This window comes from Manacus vitellinus, unplaced genomic scaffold (assembly GCF_001715985.3).
Source record: "Manacus vitellinus isolate BGI_N305 unplaced genomic scaffold, ASM171598v3 scaffold_18_pilon, whole genome shotgun sequence".
NCBI classification, from domain to species: Eukaryota; Metazoa; Chordata; class Aves; order Passeriformes; family Pipridae; genus Manacus; species Manacus vitellinus.
The window spans coordinates 1,475,896-1,494,215 of record NW_021939324.1 but is presented as its reverse complement, the minus strand read 5'-3'; the positions used below and the strand labels follow the sequence as shown (position 1 = coordinate 1,494,215).

The 18,320-nt window shown below is 36.5% G+C and overlaps 1 protein-coding gene across 5 annotated transcripts in view; it reads left to right on the top strand.

Moving 5' to 3' along the window:
- The window catches only part of FYB1 (FYN binding protein 1), a 40,837-nt gene extending 31,348 nt beyond the window's left edge, over positions 1-9,489 (top strand). For 2 of the 5 annotated variants that reach the window (XM_018070500.1, XM_018070499.1), the window contains exons 12-19: positions 422-562; positions 1,243-1,274; positions 2,333-2,399; positions 3,703-3,808; positions 4,072-4,234; positions 7,830-7,863; positions 9,050-9,081; positions 9,195-9,489. In XM_018070500.1, the coding sequence (XP_017925989.1) occupies positions 422-562; positions 1,243-1,274; positions 2,333-2,399; positions 3,703-3,808; positions 4,072-4,234; positions 7,830-7,863; positions 9,050-9,081; positions 9,195-9,223 (604 nt within the window). In that variant the 3' untranslated portion in view covers positions 9,224-9,489. Of the gene's footprint in view, positions 1-421; positions 563-1,242; positions 1,275-2,332; positions 2,400-3,702; positions 3,809-4,071; positions 4,235-7,829; positions 7,864-9,049; positions 9,082-9,194 lie in introns of those variants that run through there. The other 3 variants (XM_018070501.1, XM_029959027.1, XM_018070502.1) reach the window with 3 other exon arrangements.
- Positions 9,490-18,320: the final 8,831 nt, after the last annotated feature.

Sequence of the window (18,320 nt, the reverse complement as noted above, 5' to 3'; positions counted from 1 at the left end):
ATGAATTAGTGAAGCTAAACTAAAACAGTTCTTCTGTCTTTGGAGAAATTTTGTTCTGTAATTAATTTTAGTAAGTCAGCAAAAGCAGTTGCAATCATGAAAATCTCCAAATCCCCAAGTAGACAGAATAGGTCTGAAATGAAAATAACAAACTAAATGGCTAGCTAGCTGAGTAACAGCATGAAAACAGTAAGCCACTAGATTAATATATATACTATGAATATATCTCAGTATCTACAAGTAACATAACGTACATATTTCTAGTTTAGCATTTTACCATTTGGGTAAGTGACCTCACTTCATGGTATATATACATTGTTGGCATTAATGATAATTATGTGCATTAATGAAGAATTTAAACTGGGCCTTTTAAAAAGAACATTACATTTGACATTGTGATAATCGCATGCATACTCCAAAGGTCTGTATCACAGGATGAAGATAAGAATGGTATCTGGTCCTGGGGAATCTTGAAGAGGCTAAAGGTCAAAGATGACAAAAAGAAAAGTATACGAGAAAAAACAACCAAAGTCAATGAGGCAGAAGATAATGGAAATTTATTGTAAGAGTCTGCCAGGAAATCACAGTGCACATTAACTAATTCTAATAAAGCATTGATCATATGCTACTAACATGTCCTCACAGCAGCCTAATGAATCATGCATAAAATTGCAGCTCAGGATGATACTTTTCTGCAAAAACACTGAGCTTTCTTTTCACCTGCATAATTATTCTCTTAACAAGCCATATTTTTTGCAAAAGTCTGGTAACTAAAATATGCCAAATTTTCTTTTCAGTGAAGAGCACCAAAATAATCCATCATCTTTGTGCCACTCTGGTGATGCAAATTTGCTGTGTCCTCAGTTAAAATGTACTTTGCTTACCAGTACAATGTACCTGAGATAAACTGGTAAATCTAGACCCATTAATCCAAATTTTAGGAATAATATTCCAAACAGAAAAATGCAAAGATTGTCTTCTACTCATCTTACCTAGAGGTTAGATCAGCAACTGCTGCTTTTACCACCTGCCTCAGTCATTCAGTTCTGAAAAAGTTTACTTTGATTCAGTGGTAAAAATACATTTAGTCCCGAAGCATTGGTGGTGTCGGTGGCACCTCAAAATTTCTGGAGATTATTTGGAGCCCTGGTGTCGCAATTTTTTAGATTATTTAGGTTACAAAAAAAGCCTATGAATATGCTATAAATACTTAATAAGCTTTCTTTCACCTCCCCTCCCCAGCACATCTTCTTCAACAAAGCTGCCTGGAAAAGGTAATTAATAGTCTATTGTTCAGTCTCTCTATTGATTCCTGATCCTTTTTTTCTGTATACATTGCTCTGTATCATTCTAGTCACAAAAATACATCCAAGGAAGGAAACAGGATTTCCTATTGCTTACCCAGTTCTAGTAAACAAATTTCAAATATTGTGACTGATTGGCTACAGACAAGGAGATACATATACATTGCAAGCTCTCTAGAAAACAATTTAATACATTTAATGTGATTTTTCTATCTGAGATTTACACTAGTTCATTTTATTGGAACTTGATTTGAACAGATACACTTGGAAAGAAGCACTCAGTAAAAGACTTCAAAAGTAAAAAGAGGTGCTTGCTGTTACTTTTATCACTTGCAGTATCCCTGTAAAATAATATATAACTCATAACCATTGGCTCAGCCATGGAATAAAAAGCAACTTCTTCCAATTTTTGAGGCTGTTTCTAGAACTGAGTTCTAAACCTTTTATAACCTGCTGATTTCTCTAGGCATTGATTTGATGAGTTAAAGAATTGCTTCCTCTCTACAAATACACTGAATGTGGTTCAAAGAATATTCCTGGGCTAAGATTTTTTTCGCTTCTTTGATGTTGCAATATGACCTAAAAACTAACATACACGTGATTCATATCCACTTTTAAGCAATGTTGTATTGACAAGAGTGCTCTACAAGTCCTTGAATATATGTTAAAATCAAATTCCAAAAATACATTTTGATGCACTATAGTGGGACATGGATTAATTAAAGTGAAGATTAAAGGCTATTGCATTAGCCATCATGTGCTAAAACTTGCTTAAACTTCAGAAGATTAAAATTTCAGTGACTACTGGCTATTGCTATTAAAGAGTCTTAATTTGAAAAGATTGGGTGGTGTCGCACAGTAGATTGTGCTAAACAGAGAATCCACAGTTACTATAGACAGTAAATGGCTACAGTACTTGCCTTATTTTCTTGTCAACTTCAGTAAAATACCATAGACTGTAACACAGTGTATTCACTTCTTAAGTTTCACATAATAACATTTCATTCTCCTAAACACTATTATTTCAGATTGTGGAGAGGATGTGTATGATGATGTGGATTCTTCGGACTTCCCTCCACCGCCGCTTGATGATACGTAAGTGGAAATATTATGATTAGAAATCTAATACATTGAGAGACATTTTTAAAGTATTTACTAGAGACAGACTGCTGTTAATGTCTGCTTTACTTAGTGTTGTCAGGTTTTGTAGTTCTCAAAAACTAAATGGCAGTTGAATGCTCTTTCCTCCATTTCAGATTGGAACAATAATTAGACCATAGAAAAAGTAAGAGGTAGAAATGGATGCATGGCTTAAAGGTACTTTTCAACGTAGATTCTCTGCACATAGTTCTTCTTCTATCAAAATTTGGGGACTGTTAGGATACATACTTGATCTCAGCTGCTCCAGTATTTTGAGAGAAAAGGAGACAGGGCTCTGTGTTATAAGTATGAAACACATCTGGAGGTGTAAAGTTCAGCTAGGAAGACTTTTATCCTGGATCAGAAAATTATGGTCATCTCTGGAGCACAGACGTGTTATGAGCACAGATGCATCTGTGATGGTGACTGCAAAATGATGCATTCTGGTGTCACTTACTCCACTCAGGTGGAGCAACAGAGTGGACTATGATAATCTAGTCTGGAGACGTTAAAACAGAGAGAACTCTTAGGCCTGTGTATCCAAAGGAAAATATGTGGCCGTTCTAAACTAAGTCTAGATTAGTTCACACACAAACACACACAAACACTCATCACTAATGAAACTGTCATCCACAACTCCTACAGAGATCAGCAAGGAACAAAAAGGAGAATGAGACTTTACAGTCCCAGATACAGCATCAGAAAGGACAGTTAGGGCATGAAACACTTCCATGCTTCTTGGCAGAAGTCAACACTATCAGGGATGTGGAAAAAAACCAACAGAACCTGAAATGGGTTATGTAATGCAGATTCTCTGGTGCAGCAAGGTTTTTTATGGCCATATAGGACTAACATATGTAAGGCTAAGATGTTCCAGCTGCCTCCACAGTGAGATACACTGTTATTCAGCTTACTGCCAAAAGATACACAGACTTCATAAAAATTGCTCCTTGCTGAGAAATTCTAAAGTGCTGTAGCAGACAGATATTTAAATACTCAATACTTAAATACTCAATACCTCAATATTCGCTTATGTGATAGATACATTAACATCAGAGAAAAACACAAAAGACAACTCCAGCTTTTTATTAATTTTGAAATAAAATCTGTATTGTATTACCTGCACTAGTTTTACAGAGCAACAAAAACATGATGAAGCCACATGAAGGAAAATGCATTTTCATCAAAATTATCGGAAAGCTTTCCAATACCTCAGATGTGTTGCTGATTTGGTTTTGTCTGTAACCTCTTGCTTTAGTTCATCAAAAGTAGCAAGCTTTGGAAAAAGGAAATCGGATGAAAAAGATGTACAAAAGCATGAACAGATGGAAAGAAAAGAGAAAGAATTCCGGAAAAAATTCAAAGTAAGTTTTGTTCAAAGTAAGTTTTTTTTCACAAAATATAAAAACTAAAATATCTATATGGCATGCTCTCATTTGTGTCCCTTAATCCTTTGAAAGATGAGGTATTACTACTTGTAATAATAGTGGTCTGAGCATCTGCAAGCATGGGCCCATACTACATAGCATATACAAATATTTGCCTAATTTTAGAAAATTTAGTAAAAAATGCATGAGCACAAGCTGTACATTAATGATTTTTAACCAGCATTTTTCTTTTTTTTCAGTTTGTAGGTAAAATAAAAGTTCTTTTTTCTACTACTGCGGTTCAGAATTTGCCTAAAAAAAGATGGGGATCTAAAGAATTACATATTAAACCGGGAGAGTCTCTTGATATTATAGAAAGTACGGATGACACCAAGGTCCTGTGCCGCAATGAAAAAGGAGAATGTAAGTTTTATGAAACAACTGCAGCACATATCAAATTATCAAAGAATGATTGAGTTGGAATATGTGAAAACTCTCTTCCACAACATATCCAAGTAGAATCTAGTACTTGTCTTTTACCTTGTCTGGTAGTTGACAAGAGGCAGATTGTTTTTATTTCATTACCATGTTTTAAGAGCAGCTTGCCTTAAAAGGAACTAAAACACTCCAAGGAGCAAGATATACTAATATGAGAAAAATAGACAACTTGATTACAGAAATTTTGCTTTGCATCAACTAGGATCAGCAGATGTTTCTGTTGCTTCTGTCTTTCCCTCTTTGCCAAAACGAGTATAGCTATGATACCCCACAGTGGCTAGTAAAGTCCTCACTGTACCTTTGGATAGCACTTCCTCATTGATTGCAGCCAAGAGAAAATCAGTAACAATATTCTTACTTTTGGTTGCAAGAGATGCAGTTTAATCTTTTCAACAGGCTGGGGGGAATATTGCTTAGTAGTCTTCCACCTAGCCTCTAGCTGATCCAAGGCATATGTCCTTGTTGGCATGTCTGCTTGTTCTGGGAGCTGCATGAAGCCTTCCAGTGTTTCTTTGAAACCTCTGGCTATGGTTTGCATTGGCAGAAGTTTTTGCATTTTTGAAGAATTCCGGACCATCTCCTGATGGTTTCGATTTCTTAAGTTACAATACTTTTCAAATCTCCTAACAAAAATTCATTTTGTGCTGGAACAGCCTAGGTTCAAAGTATCCTTTGAACAAGTAGCATTTTCTCACTCATTTTTACTTTTTACTTCTGACCTATGTAGAACAGAGTCCAATGCTATAAACCTCTGAAGGGGATTCAAGCACTTTCCTGATATTTTTTTCCCCTCTATACTCAACTCTTACAGTCTGGAGTACAGCCTTCTTCCTGGCAGGCCTGCAGGGTGAGGAAGAATTTCTTGCATAACACACATATGTTTTTCAAAATATGGATTTCACTAGTAAAGCCACTTCCCAAAAAAACAGCTTTCAAAGCTCCATTTTTTGAATCAAGCTAATAACAAAGTAGAAAGTAGTTCATGTTGACTGTTTTCCTCTCGTAGTCTCAAAGCCTTTCAAATAATGACAGGAGCTACTGCTTTGCTATGCATAAAAGAGCAAAACAAATAAAAATATCCTCCCTGGAAACCTCTGAAGAGATCTCTGTCAATTTCCACATTAGTTAGTGAAGTTTGAATTCTACTTCAGTAAATGCATGACAGTTTTGGTTATTTGCTGTGATTGATCAAGTTCCTCAGATCTTAAAGCTATGATTTTACCTTCAGAAGGCCAGATAGACTGAAAATCAGCAATTAGAGATGACTTTGTTACTTTCTTGCATGAGTTCTTTGATTTAATCATTAACTTCTGAAGCACTTCCATAGCTTCAAGCCTCTTCCAACAGTTAAAAAAAATTACAAATTATACTGTAATGTGTTTACACCTTTTCAAGCAAGGGCTGGTGATCTTAGGAACACATTCTGCTATCACTTATTTTGTTATTAAATTATTTGAAATGTCAAAAGTGAAACAAAGAACCGATTTTCATTTACCCTTTTAAATTCCTTCTTAGTCTGAACACATACATCTTTAAATACACAAAAACTTTTAATTCAGGTTCATAGATTTTGCTTAAACATTAGGATATAAATGGATTTCATTGCCTGAAAGTTTTTGTCCTCTCTGAGCTTCCTTTATGATGCAAATGAGCAGCTGGCACGATGTGTCATAGCTTTCAGTGGTGCGAAGTAATTAACACAGAGTGTGCTGACCTGCTGGCTTGTTCCCTATTTGGAAGCCCTATAAAAATTAATGAATTAGTTAGAAACTGAAACTTTGGACATATAGCTTGGGATTAGTAACTCTGAAAGGCTGTGAGATCAGCAGGAGCTGTATTTCTCACCTATTTGAGGGCCAGGGACCATCAAAACTTAGATTGTGCTTTACCATGATCTAAGCACAGTCACATGCACATGACTTGCAAGCACACTGGGTTTGTATGCCATGATGGTGAGTGAAGAAGCTTTGCTTTGGTGTATTTCAGAAGATTAGAATGATTTAGCCAAATCATTTTAAATTATTCCCTGGAGACTTCAGAAGTAATGGAAACTATTGGACTGTCCTACAGAGAACTTTAAAAAGACGACATCTTTAAAAAAAAAAAAATTAATCCATTTCCATTACTTTATCCCAGATAATAAAATCTGGGGAAGGACAACCAGGCTAAAAAAATCCTGATTAGACAGAGCTTCCTCAATGGGTTCCAGCTGGCATTCAACCTGAGACAATATTCAGGTGACTGAAAACCTGGAGCACTGGATTCTTTGACTTTTGAAGATTACTTGCAGCTCAACAGCTTTAGTAGGAAACTGTTATAAACGAATTTATGTATGTATCAAATCTTCATGACACCAAAGATAGAAATCAGGCAAATCAAGCAAATTGTATCTTATATGGCAGCAATCAAATATTAAAAGCACAGAACTGTTTTTTAATTCATGTAATTGTTAAGTCTTAAACAGTAGCTAATGTAGGTAAGCGTAAAATAAAATATTATCACGCAAAATTAATGCCTTTTCAGGCAACTTCAGCTCTAGCACAAGACAGAAGTTTTCTTTTAAAATCCCATGTTTGTAAATGTATTATGGCCTTTACAGATCAAATCACTAATCCACTATATATAGCATATTCTAGAAAAAAACCCCTTATGTACTTTGAGATTTATATAACATCTGATATCAATCTATTTTAAGATGGAAATATGCCAAGTTAAAGTGAATTATACAAATGTTTGTTTATGAAGAAAAACTGCTTATTATTGTGTTCTAAGAGGAGCTTGCCTTAAAAAAACCCACAAACAAAAAACTGTTGTTAAATAAAAGTTTTTCATTACTACTTGCAGGATTATTTGGGGTATTAGTCTTTTTTGATAGCTTTTCCAATTTTCCATATAGGAAGCATAGGATATTCTTATGTATTAAAACACTTGCCAGTTAAAGACTCTAATAACTTATCAGCTTTTGGGAACAGTTCTAGCTTATTGTATCTGACATGCATTTACAAGGCATGGTTCCCCCTACTAGTATATTTACAGATCTTAGAAAGGACAATTTCAGATAGAATAGAATTAGGGCTTGGACATAAAAAAGCCTTAAAAAAAATATGAGATTATGTAGCTGGACATCACTGTGTATTTAAAAAAAAGAAAAAAAAATACTTCCATGTCTTGTGTATCAGAAAAGAAAAATTATTGTGAAGGAGGAAACAAGATAAACAACATTTTATGAATATGTAAAGTATCCAGAACAGTAGACACCTAACTGGTCTCACAGCTACTACAGTATTCTGATTTCCTGTCTAAGACACCGTGTTATACTAAACAGGCAAATAAGAATAACTAAAACACTGGATATAGTAAAAGCTTCATCAAGTATGTGTCCATTTTACATTGTTATCCATCTATTATGTTTTTCTGTCTGAAGTATATAAAAGAGAAATAAGGCATTTCACTAGTGCTAGCAACAGAAGTAATGAGTATTTAAATTTAACTTTAATGCATATATATTTTACTTTTACAGATGGCTATGTCTTGAGAAGCAATTTAGTTCAAAAGTAAGTACAAAGTGATTTTTTTGAAAAAATTGTTATAACAGTCAATTTTTTTCTAAACTCTCTGTTAAAAAAAAATGAAATGTAATTATTTTAGTCTGTCATTCTAGTCTGGAAAATTGAGTTATTTTTATGAAGTTATAATTTCTCAAGAATTAATCACATGCATCCACGCTGGAAATTTGCCAGGGCCTCTTTCCTTATTGTATAACCATAAACTCTGATTAAACCATGAAAAATTATATAAATTAAGTATTATTAGTATTAGAATCTATTAATGAACTGCAAGTTAATGTGATTAGGTGTATTGATGTCCTTTTCAAATGTTTAACTAAAATCAATCAAATTTTCTTTAGGTTTAATTTTATTTCAGTCTTATGAGGATTGAGCAGATTTGGCCCAGTGTTGCTCCAAATAATTGCATGGAGTTCAGTATTTCAGTTCTACTCCAAAACTCTTGTCAGACAAAGCCTTTCCATTTCCTTCAACAAGCTCTATATGAGACACTTAAATATCAAATCAGATGTCCCATTTATAATTGTCACATTTAGAATGTAGAGGCATCCAAATACTTACACACACATTTGAATTTTTAACATATATATATAAATATATATGTGTTTTTATATATACACAAAGCCTTATTGTCTTCCATGGGCTTCTTCACATATCTAAGTGAAATATTTTGAAAATTCCTGTTCATGAAGCATGTATCTTTTACAGACATTACCTAAATTCATTACCTAAAAAGAAGCACCTCCAAAATTATGGAATTGCCAAGTACAGAAACAAAAAGAATTTCAAGGGCATACTGGGTTTTTTTATTCCTTATTTCTGGTGTTCATTTAGAAAAACCAAGGAAGTACTTCATTTTTTTAAGGAAATACCTCTATGAGAATAGCTGCTTAAAAATTTAATTGAAAAATCCCACTCTTTTAAAAAAGCCAGCCTTTCATATTAAAAAGAAATATATCCAGGTCAACCCTTTGCTGAAAATCCTCTAACCTGACCATCCTGCTAAACACTGTTCTATCACCACAAAGGTTGCACTTTCATAATTAGCAAATTAATTACTTGATAGCTTGTCTGTACCATACTACTACTCTATTTCATATCTGCATGCAAACAGTAATTTATATCTGATGTCTCGATATTTAAATGTATGGTTTTTCTTTTTTTTAACTTACAGCGAAGGAGAGATTTATGACAGTGTTGCTGAGGGTATGTTGAACATTTCAAACAATACAGTAGCTACATTCAATTACAATTAATAACTTTCTCCTTGAGTCAAAATACACAATACTAATATTTTTTGCATTTTTTTTCCATTTCAGACATCTATGATAATGACTCAGATGCATGATTCTGTTCAACTAATGACTTAAATGAAGATCACCTCTAGTTTGGACTCCTACTTGTGGAAGCTCAATTACAAATTAATTGGTTACACACCTGTAAATGAAGAATTAACTTTTCTTAGGAGTTCAGCCTTTTGTCCTCCATTGCTTTAAAATACATTACATTGCTATTTATCTGAGCCATTAAAATTCCCTTTATTGATGTTTTAAATACAATCAAATACAATTCGAATACATCTCAGAGGAGGGATATGGGGATATTAAAAAAAAATAACTGTGGAGATAATAGCCTAAAAACTACTTTTTTACTGTATTTAAAATTACTGATAAAATACTGAAAAGCTGTACACAAACTTGACTTTCTCCCTTTATATTTGCTATTTAACCAGCATCTAGACATAAAAAACTAGTGGTATTGTAAGTGTTTTCTTTTATTTTACCAATGCCATTCACTGGATGCATTTTTTTCTCTCTTCTGAAATTCTTTTGAATAAAAGCATACTTTCTGACGAGAAATGTGTGTACACAATCTTCTGTCATGTAGAGCAACAGTAGCTGCACAGTAACTTCTGAAAATTACCACTGAGCAGCTTACAGAATGAAAATCAACATTCTTATTGCTGTAAAGGCAGCACGAATACAACATGGTATTTGTCAATAATTGCTATCCAGAAAGTGAAATGTAAGCAGAAAATCTGTCAGATAGGAAAATCTATACTTAGGTAGTCTATATTCTAAGGGTTTCTCACCTGTAATTCATTCTATTTTCTTTTAAAAGTCATAAAGAAAGAAAAGAAAAGCTGTTCATGTGATATTTTTCCTTCTCCAAATTCAGTCTATCATTCTGGTGTATTTGGCTGTGCCTGCTAAAACATTCAGCAGTGAAAACATCAAAATATTGACATAAAAATTAGGCTTCAGCATGAACACCCCAGTTAAGGTAAACAGAGCTGGTGTTGTATCTCTATGCTGTCCCAGTAAACAGGTTAAGCAAAACCAAAACTGGGAAAGCAAAAAAGAATTCTCTAATTCAGTAGCTTTATAGCATTTCTCTGCTGTTACCACAGGCTCTGGATTGCAGGAATGCAGCTGATCTCCTGCACGTTCCTGTGTAAGAGGTTTATATTCTCAACCCACATAATTGCAGATCCCCTGGCTACTCCTCCTACAGCAGTAACAAAACCTTCCTCTATGTGTGATCCTTTTGCATAATCTGTCTCAGCTGTAAAGATCAGTACTTTAGTAAGGGGGAGGAAATTCAGTGGAGGAACACAGATTCTCTGTATGATTTAGATTACCCCTTACCACTACATTATTTTATAATAGACACAGGTGTAAGCACGTGTGCATATGCATGTGTGCCTCAGTGTGTTTGAGTATATATTATGTCAAATAAGACAACTTCTGAGGAGACTAACAGACCCATGAAAGGGTACCCTTATGGCTTCTGTTCAGCAGCCCCAGACCATCCTACATGGAAAAGCTTTTGCATGTAGTGTGAAGAACTCAAATGGTAGGAGAGGCAATAAACATGCTTGTATTTGCAGAGCCTCAGTTCTGACTCCTTCTGTGGATTCATCGTTAATTGCGTGCCCAGTCTATAATTACATGATGGCTCAGTACTTTTTTCCACAGGATCCCTGCCTCATTTAGTGCATGGGCTGGATGAAAGCTAACAGAAAGGGCAGTTGTTCAGCCCTGCTCATTCAGTTTCTGGCCACTCCTTTATTTAGTGCAAATCTTCCCAAGCTTACGCTGCACCCAGAATTATTAGTTTCTCATGGCATTCATCACAATGGTATCTCAGATTCCCATGAATAGGAATGGATCTATCTTGTGAGAGGAAAACATTTTATCCCATTCTAACATTTGAAAGGAAGGCATGAACAGAGAACAATTTGTGGCAGATGTCCATTAATCCTGGATATAAAACCAAACTGCTAAAGCTAAATTAATTAATTTTTTGTACTTTCCTAGATTAGGACTTTCACTATTTTATCTTCCTTTTCTTTGCCTCTACTTGTGGTTAAACACAGAAGAGAGAAAACACCTTGTATTTTAAAAGCTTGCAAAATTTGTATTATAAATATACCACAAAATCACAGAATTTCCTGAGCTGTAATGGACCCACAAGGATCATCAAAGTCCAACTCCTAGCCCTGCACAGGACAGGCCTAACAATCTCACCAAATGCCTGAGAGCATTGTCCAAAAGCTTTTTGAACTCCATCAGGCTTGGTACTGTGACCACCTCCCTGGGGAGCCTGTTCCAGTGCCCAACCACCTTTTGGGTGAAGTATCTAATCTAAACCTCCTCTGACACAACTTCAGGCCATTTCCTTGGGTCCTGTCACTAGTCAAAACAGTGCCTACCCCTTCTGAGGAAGTTGTAGACTGTGACTGGTCCCCCCTCAGACTCCTCTTCTGCTGGCTGAACAGACCAAGTGCCCTCAGATGCTCCTCAAGGCCCTTCACCATCTTAATTGTCCTCCTTTGGACACTCTCTAGGAGTTTAATGTCTTTTTACACATTGTGGTGCTCCAGACTGCACACAATATTTCAGGTGCGGCCACCACAGCGCAGAGCAGAGCGGGACAATCCCCTCTCTTGACTGGCTGGCAATGCTTTGCCTGATGCCCCCCAGGACATGGTTGGCCCTCCTGGCTGCCAGGGCACCAATGACTCATATTCAACTTGCCATCGACCAGGTCCCCCAGGTCCCTTTCCACAGGGCTGCTTTCCATTGTTCCTCAGTCTATACACACAACCAGGGTTGCCCCATCCCAGGTGCAGAATCCAGACCTTGCCCTTGTAAAAAATCATAAGGTTGATGATTGTCCATCTCTCTAATCTAATTTGTTGACGTGTCTCTGCAGGGCCTCCCTGCCTTTGAGATAATCAACAGTTCTCAGTTTTGTATTATCTGCAAACTTATTTAGTGTCCCTTTGAGCCCTGCATAGAAGTTGTTTACAACAATGTTAAAGAGCACATGGCCTAAGATGGGGCCCTGCAGAACCCCTCTAGCGACCAGTCACGAGCAGGATTTTACTCCAGGCACTACAATGCTTTGTGCCTGACCTGTGAGCCAGCTGCTCACCTGTCATGTGCCAGCTGTATGCTGGACATTTTGTCCTGAAGGATACTATGAGAGTCACCATCAAAATCTTTTCTGAAATCCAAAAAGATTAAATTAACAGCCTTTACTTGATCAACAAGGTGGGTTACCTTGTCATAAAAGGAAATCAGATTTGAACCATGTTTACAGTAATAAAAAGAAGGGTAGATAGGAAATACCAATTAAAATGTAATGTAAATAATAGGTTAGATTATGTTCTGAAACCTTATAAAAAGTGGGAACTAATTCTAGAATTAAATGGTCCATGTTATTACCTCCACTTACATGATTTGCTGTCTCCCACCTTCCATGTTGACAGCTAGCTTTTTGGTGTGGTTTTCAGTGATGTCTATGGCTTTTGCCAGAATTAAACCCTTCTGTGTGTATGGTCTGGACATATCCTAGGCTGAGATACCTAAACCAGTTCTGAAAGAGTCAACTTATTTATCAGAAGCAATTCACCCAGGACACCAGCATAGCCCTACAAGCCCTCCACCTTGACTGCTTAGACTGGCTATGAAATAAGGTGGTAGTACACCTGGAGGGTCATCCTAAGCAGTTTCCAGCATCCCAGGTGGTTGGAAAACATAAGGATATTTCAGTGCCACTCCAGTTAGCTGTGGTACTACAGAACACCACTACTGCGTGTTGTAGCCTTGTGCCAAAAAGCAGTGCAGTAGTCCCAGGTCCCCTTCTTTTGGCTGTGTGTAGCAAAATACAATGATCTCAGAGTTTTCCTTTTTGTGTTTCATTCTAGCTAGCTGACTCCTACATAGAATTTGGTAAGTCATCTCTATTCGCCTTCTTCTAAAGTACATGGAGAGAGAAGATTAAACTATTACTAAATGTACAGAGTTTCTTGATTGAGGCTTTTCATATTGTGGGTCTTATTGAAAAGAATATGGGAAACTGTGCATCTTTTTTCATAACACACAGACTCATAAGTATTGCTTAAGTTTAAAATGGTTCACTAGTAGGCATAAAGGAAGTATGCAAAATGTCAACACAAACATGAATGAAATGTGAATTAGATGGATACCAAGGGTTTTAAGAAATATTATATGATTTGCAATACTTTAGTAATATCACCAAATCCTACTGCTCAGGCATCATGAGACAGACAAAGAAAAGAAAAATCAGCATTGGCTTTTTTCCCTGCCTTTTTTTTTTTTTTTAGCCTGATTCCTGATTTTCAAGTTCTTAACAGGAAAAGCTGCCTTCATTTACGTGTGAGTGTGCTTCAGGTAGAAAATGTACACAAAACATAGACACAGAAACCGGGGCTCCCATCCATGTTTCCTGCTGACAGAAGGGACACACTGCCAACCTACCTTCCCTTCTCCTGCATCTCAGCTTATTTCATATTCTCCTACCCTGGACAATGTTGTCACACACCTTCCAGCTCACACAGGTAAGGCCAGTTTCTTCTTCTCTACTGATCCAAAGAAATCCTTATATTTTTATTGTGATTACCTCCTTTCACTGCCTAGGATGTTCTTTGTCCTACTTTTTTTCTTGATTACTTCCTGTTCCCTATAATTATTCCTCTTTTCCTTGAGCCTCTGACCATGGCATTCTGTTCTTTGCTTTTCTGCTTCCTTGTTCCTTTCTCTTTTTATGCATTTAAACTGTTCCCCTACTTCTGCATTTGTCCCTGGCACTTTCATTTTTATTTCAATTTTAAAAGCCGCTCTGTTTAAATGCTCATTTTTCGTGCAAGATTCCTAACTCTGTGGCTAACACCAGCAGAGGTTTCATGACTCACCATGCACTGGGGAGACTTACAATCCTTGTATTTTGAGTTCTAGGCTGTTTGTCCCATAGCATTTAAAATCAGGTCAAACACACCTTCCCTCTGCACTCAGTATCTGGGGAAGGTTTTTTTAGTACTTAAGATGGGATGCTGTATGTATAAATAAACCTTACTATTGCCAGTTTAAATTTAAAAATTAAGAAAAAAATCTTTTCTATCGCATCCCTTTTACTGGTCCTGTATTCGTAGCAAGCTACTTTCTACTGGCCATGTAAGAAACTGAAGCATGTTCTAAAGACAGCCACTGATGGCTGAGAATCTCCAATATCCAAATATTTCAGTATGGATACTGTGATATATAACAGTATTGCTGCTAAAATGTTAGCCAGCCTTTGTCAGCCAGTGCCCAAAGAAGATGCTAATGGACTTCTTCAGTTTTTAAGAAAAAACACTGAGTTACAAAAAGTAGTTTCTGCTGCCATATGGATTTTGAATTGGTTAATGATAAATTATCTTTACGTACAGCTTCAGCACTATTACTAGAGTTTGTTTGGACTGAAATACTTAACAGCTGCGTTTTTTTAAAGTTTTTTTGCTCAGATCTAATTAATATGCCAACCATACCCAAACTCAACACCTGTTGCTTTTCACAGCTTCAATAGGATTATGCAGTGCCGAATCCTGTGAAGAATCTTACATGAATGGGTGCCTAGGTATAAGGTTGCACTAATTAACAATCTGGTTAGCAACCTGCCCACTTAATTAGGAAGACTTGTTGCATCACTTGTCATTCTGTTATTTTCCTGCTAATTATTAACACTTTAGTATGATATTTATTGGAACTCTTGCATAATTTCATGCTATGCACTCTACGTTCATTTTTTAGTTTCTTCCACCGTGGGATACTGAGGAAATATTAACATTACACACAACTGCAACTAATTCTGAATGTTATTAATAGTTTTTATTTATATCTGTGTTTAAGGGTACTATCTTCGTGAATTAGCTTAGATTATGATATTTTTCAAAATCAGAGAAATTCTAGAAAAAAAAAATCTAAAAATTTTGTTAGGAATTGGAGATTTGTTTTTAGCAAATCATGTTACTTCTGCAAACTATATTACTGATACCTAAAATAGTACATGTAGAACCTTTTTTGCATTACAATATATGCAGAAACACACTATTGGATTGTATTTGAAAAGGCTAGCAAAGGAATATATTAGGAATATACCACATAAGCCAGGAGAGTATTTGCACCCCAAAAAGCAAACTCAGTGGTAACAACCTTTCTGGGGAGAAAACTGCAAATTGCCCTTTCTTTTTCTCCAAGCTGGTGAACATGAGACCAAACCAGACAAACAAAAAATTGAACACATGGATCAAAAGTTAAGAAAAAAACCATTCAGCATCCACGTATAACCAGTGGTTAAATACTAAGGTCCTCCTTGCTTGACTTGCTCTCAGCACTGTCCCAGTTTAAGCAGTTGAGCAACCCACACCTTGTCTATAAACCAGATGCAGCCCAAAGCTGCATCCACATTAGTCACTTAAAACAGTACCAGTGAACATCCCTGGGCACAGGACCTTTATGGCCTTTACTGTCACATTGGTTTCATTAGACAGTTTTGGTTCATGACCAGTGCAAAGCTGTCCAAAGAATTTCCAGCATGTATTTACAGGATCTCCGTGGCACCACTGCCCTCTCCAAGCGACATCATGACCAGCTGGATTCCCAAGGGAGCAGATATGTGTAAAATACAATATCCTTGATTTCACATTGCAATTCGGTTTCGAGACCTCTTTCTTTCCCAGTATCCCAAATTCTGCTAGCTTTTCAATCAAGCTCTAGCCACACTGACATTTTCTCAGATCCTCTGGCAGCATCCACAGCAAAGAAACTCTGTTCCCAGGAGGCCTACAATTTTATATGTGGGACAAAGGACCTTTGCTAGTTCTGGTTGTTGCTGTATTATCAAGACACAGAACAAAAATCCCAGGAATGGTGGACATTAAAGGACTTTGATTTATGCAGAATAAACTGCAGCTAGTAGAGTCACCCTTTTCCCCTTGTTTCCTTTCCCATATACTCTGGAGACTCAGCTGTTTTCATCTTGCAGCACAACCCTCTCCCTAGCAGATCCTACAACCTTCTGCTGCACACAAGCCCAGAGCTGCAGCTCCATCCTCCAGCACAATGCTCCATGTCACTAAATGGAGACATGGCGTTCAGGCTTGTACTACTTTATACAAACTCTGAAGCACAGGGAGGTCTGAGAGTATCACTGTGTGGCTGCCCACAGGTCAGGCATGGTGCAGGTCTGCAGGTCTGCTCTCACACCTGTGTGTTCCTTCAGAGTGACCACTGGTATTTCAGAGCTGCCAATAACTTAATTTGGTATTATGCATTTGTCCAGCTGCTAAACTGTGCTGATGAGCTGGATTTTATTTGTCTCAAACTGTGGAACCTCTAAATCAAATGCCTGCCAGGACCCATTCTTAGAATCAGAGAATCATTTAGGTTGGAAAAGGCCTTTAAGATAATTGAGTCCAACTATTAACCACTGCCAAGTCCACCAATAAACCATGCTCGTAAACACCATGTCTATATGCCTCTTAAATACCCTCACAAGATGGTGATTCCACCAGTTCCCTGGGCAGCCTGTTTCAATGCTTGAAAACTTTCTAGTGAAGAAATGGCTACTAACGAAGAATGGCTAAAAATCACAGTAGCTCAGTTGAATTCAATAAGTTAAGTTCTTGTCTGCATATCTTAATTCAAGTTTATATTTTTCTTTCTTCTACATCTACATAACAGGTGGGCTGCAGCTGGTGTACATTGCACATCCTTATTCATTTTCATGGAGTTTAAATGATTTAGGACAATTAAGGCTCTGCCCCTAGCTTGTCCTTCATACCCATGTTTCTTCATTTGACCCCAAACAAGTGAAAAGCTCTTCTCTTTGATCTTTATTTTGGATTTAAATCTTGAAAATTTATAATTCACATAGTAGTACCCTCTAGAGCATACTGCATATTCCTGTTTAGCATATAAAAAGGCTGCCACAACATGGGGGGCATAAGGGACAATTTTCTGATTGGAAAAAGAAGGAACAAAGAAGGTTTTTTGTGACTCCTTTGCACATATGCACAAAAATATGTCTCTAGCTTTAGAAGCCCCTCTCTGCTCCCTGAACATGTAGAAACATTTTACCATGGTTTCAAGATTAACCTACCTTTCAAACTTCCGGGTGACACTAGAGGTTTGTTATGGTCTTGTGTGACATGCTCTGCAGGTGGGAAAGGAAATACACCAGCAGCTCACAGGAAATTCTGCTTTCACACTGTGTTCTCGGCTACAAGAGATTTACTTATCTATATGGAGACGCTATACTCACATATAATTATAAAGCAGGAACTCAGACTAAACTATTCTTATTTCCCATTTGACCATTACAGTATCTTTTCTTTAATTGAATTTATAGGATTCAATGTATTGTGATTTAGACACTGAAAGACAAAAAAAATAAACTGAAGAGGCTGTCATATGCTGGATCAACTGTAATTTGTGACGCACAAGCAAAGTGCAGAAGTTAATTTTCTCTTTGGTATTAATTTCCCTCCTTCAAATGAATGAGATAGCTTTTTTTTCCCCTCTATGTTTCTCCACCCTGCATACTCAGGAGCAACAGTGGATGACAAAAATGTGTAGCAAATTTGATGGGTAAGGAATATTTATAATTTTTCAATTAGACTGCTGTGATTCTTTCCCCATATTCAAGGGAAGAATAGTACATAGGAAAAGCTCTAAAACCAGATACCCTAATGTCCTCTACTCTCACAGGGTGAGGATTATTCATTCCACCAGTTGTTTTTGTTTGATTTTTTTGTTTTGCTTTGTTGGTTTTTGGGTTTTTTTTGTGGGAAGCTCCTGTGGTAGTTAAGTAGTTAAGGTTAGTGCATTTTTCCTATTTTTCATTTCATGATAACAAAAAATTAAAAATCTAATGTTCTGTTTCCTTTTTTTTCCCAGTTGTGGCAAATATTAATTATACCTCAAACTACCTTTAATGTAGACTTAAAACTGACATTATGGCATTCTTTTGTGTGTCATTATCAGAGACAATCTCAATTTTGTCCACAGAATTCAAATATAACTAGGGTGAAAAAGAAAGAGGAAACTGAAGCCCCGCAAGTTAAACGTAATATTTTGATTATTAAAGGGTGTCTGTAG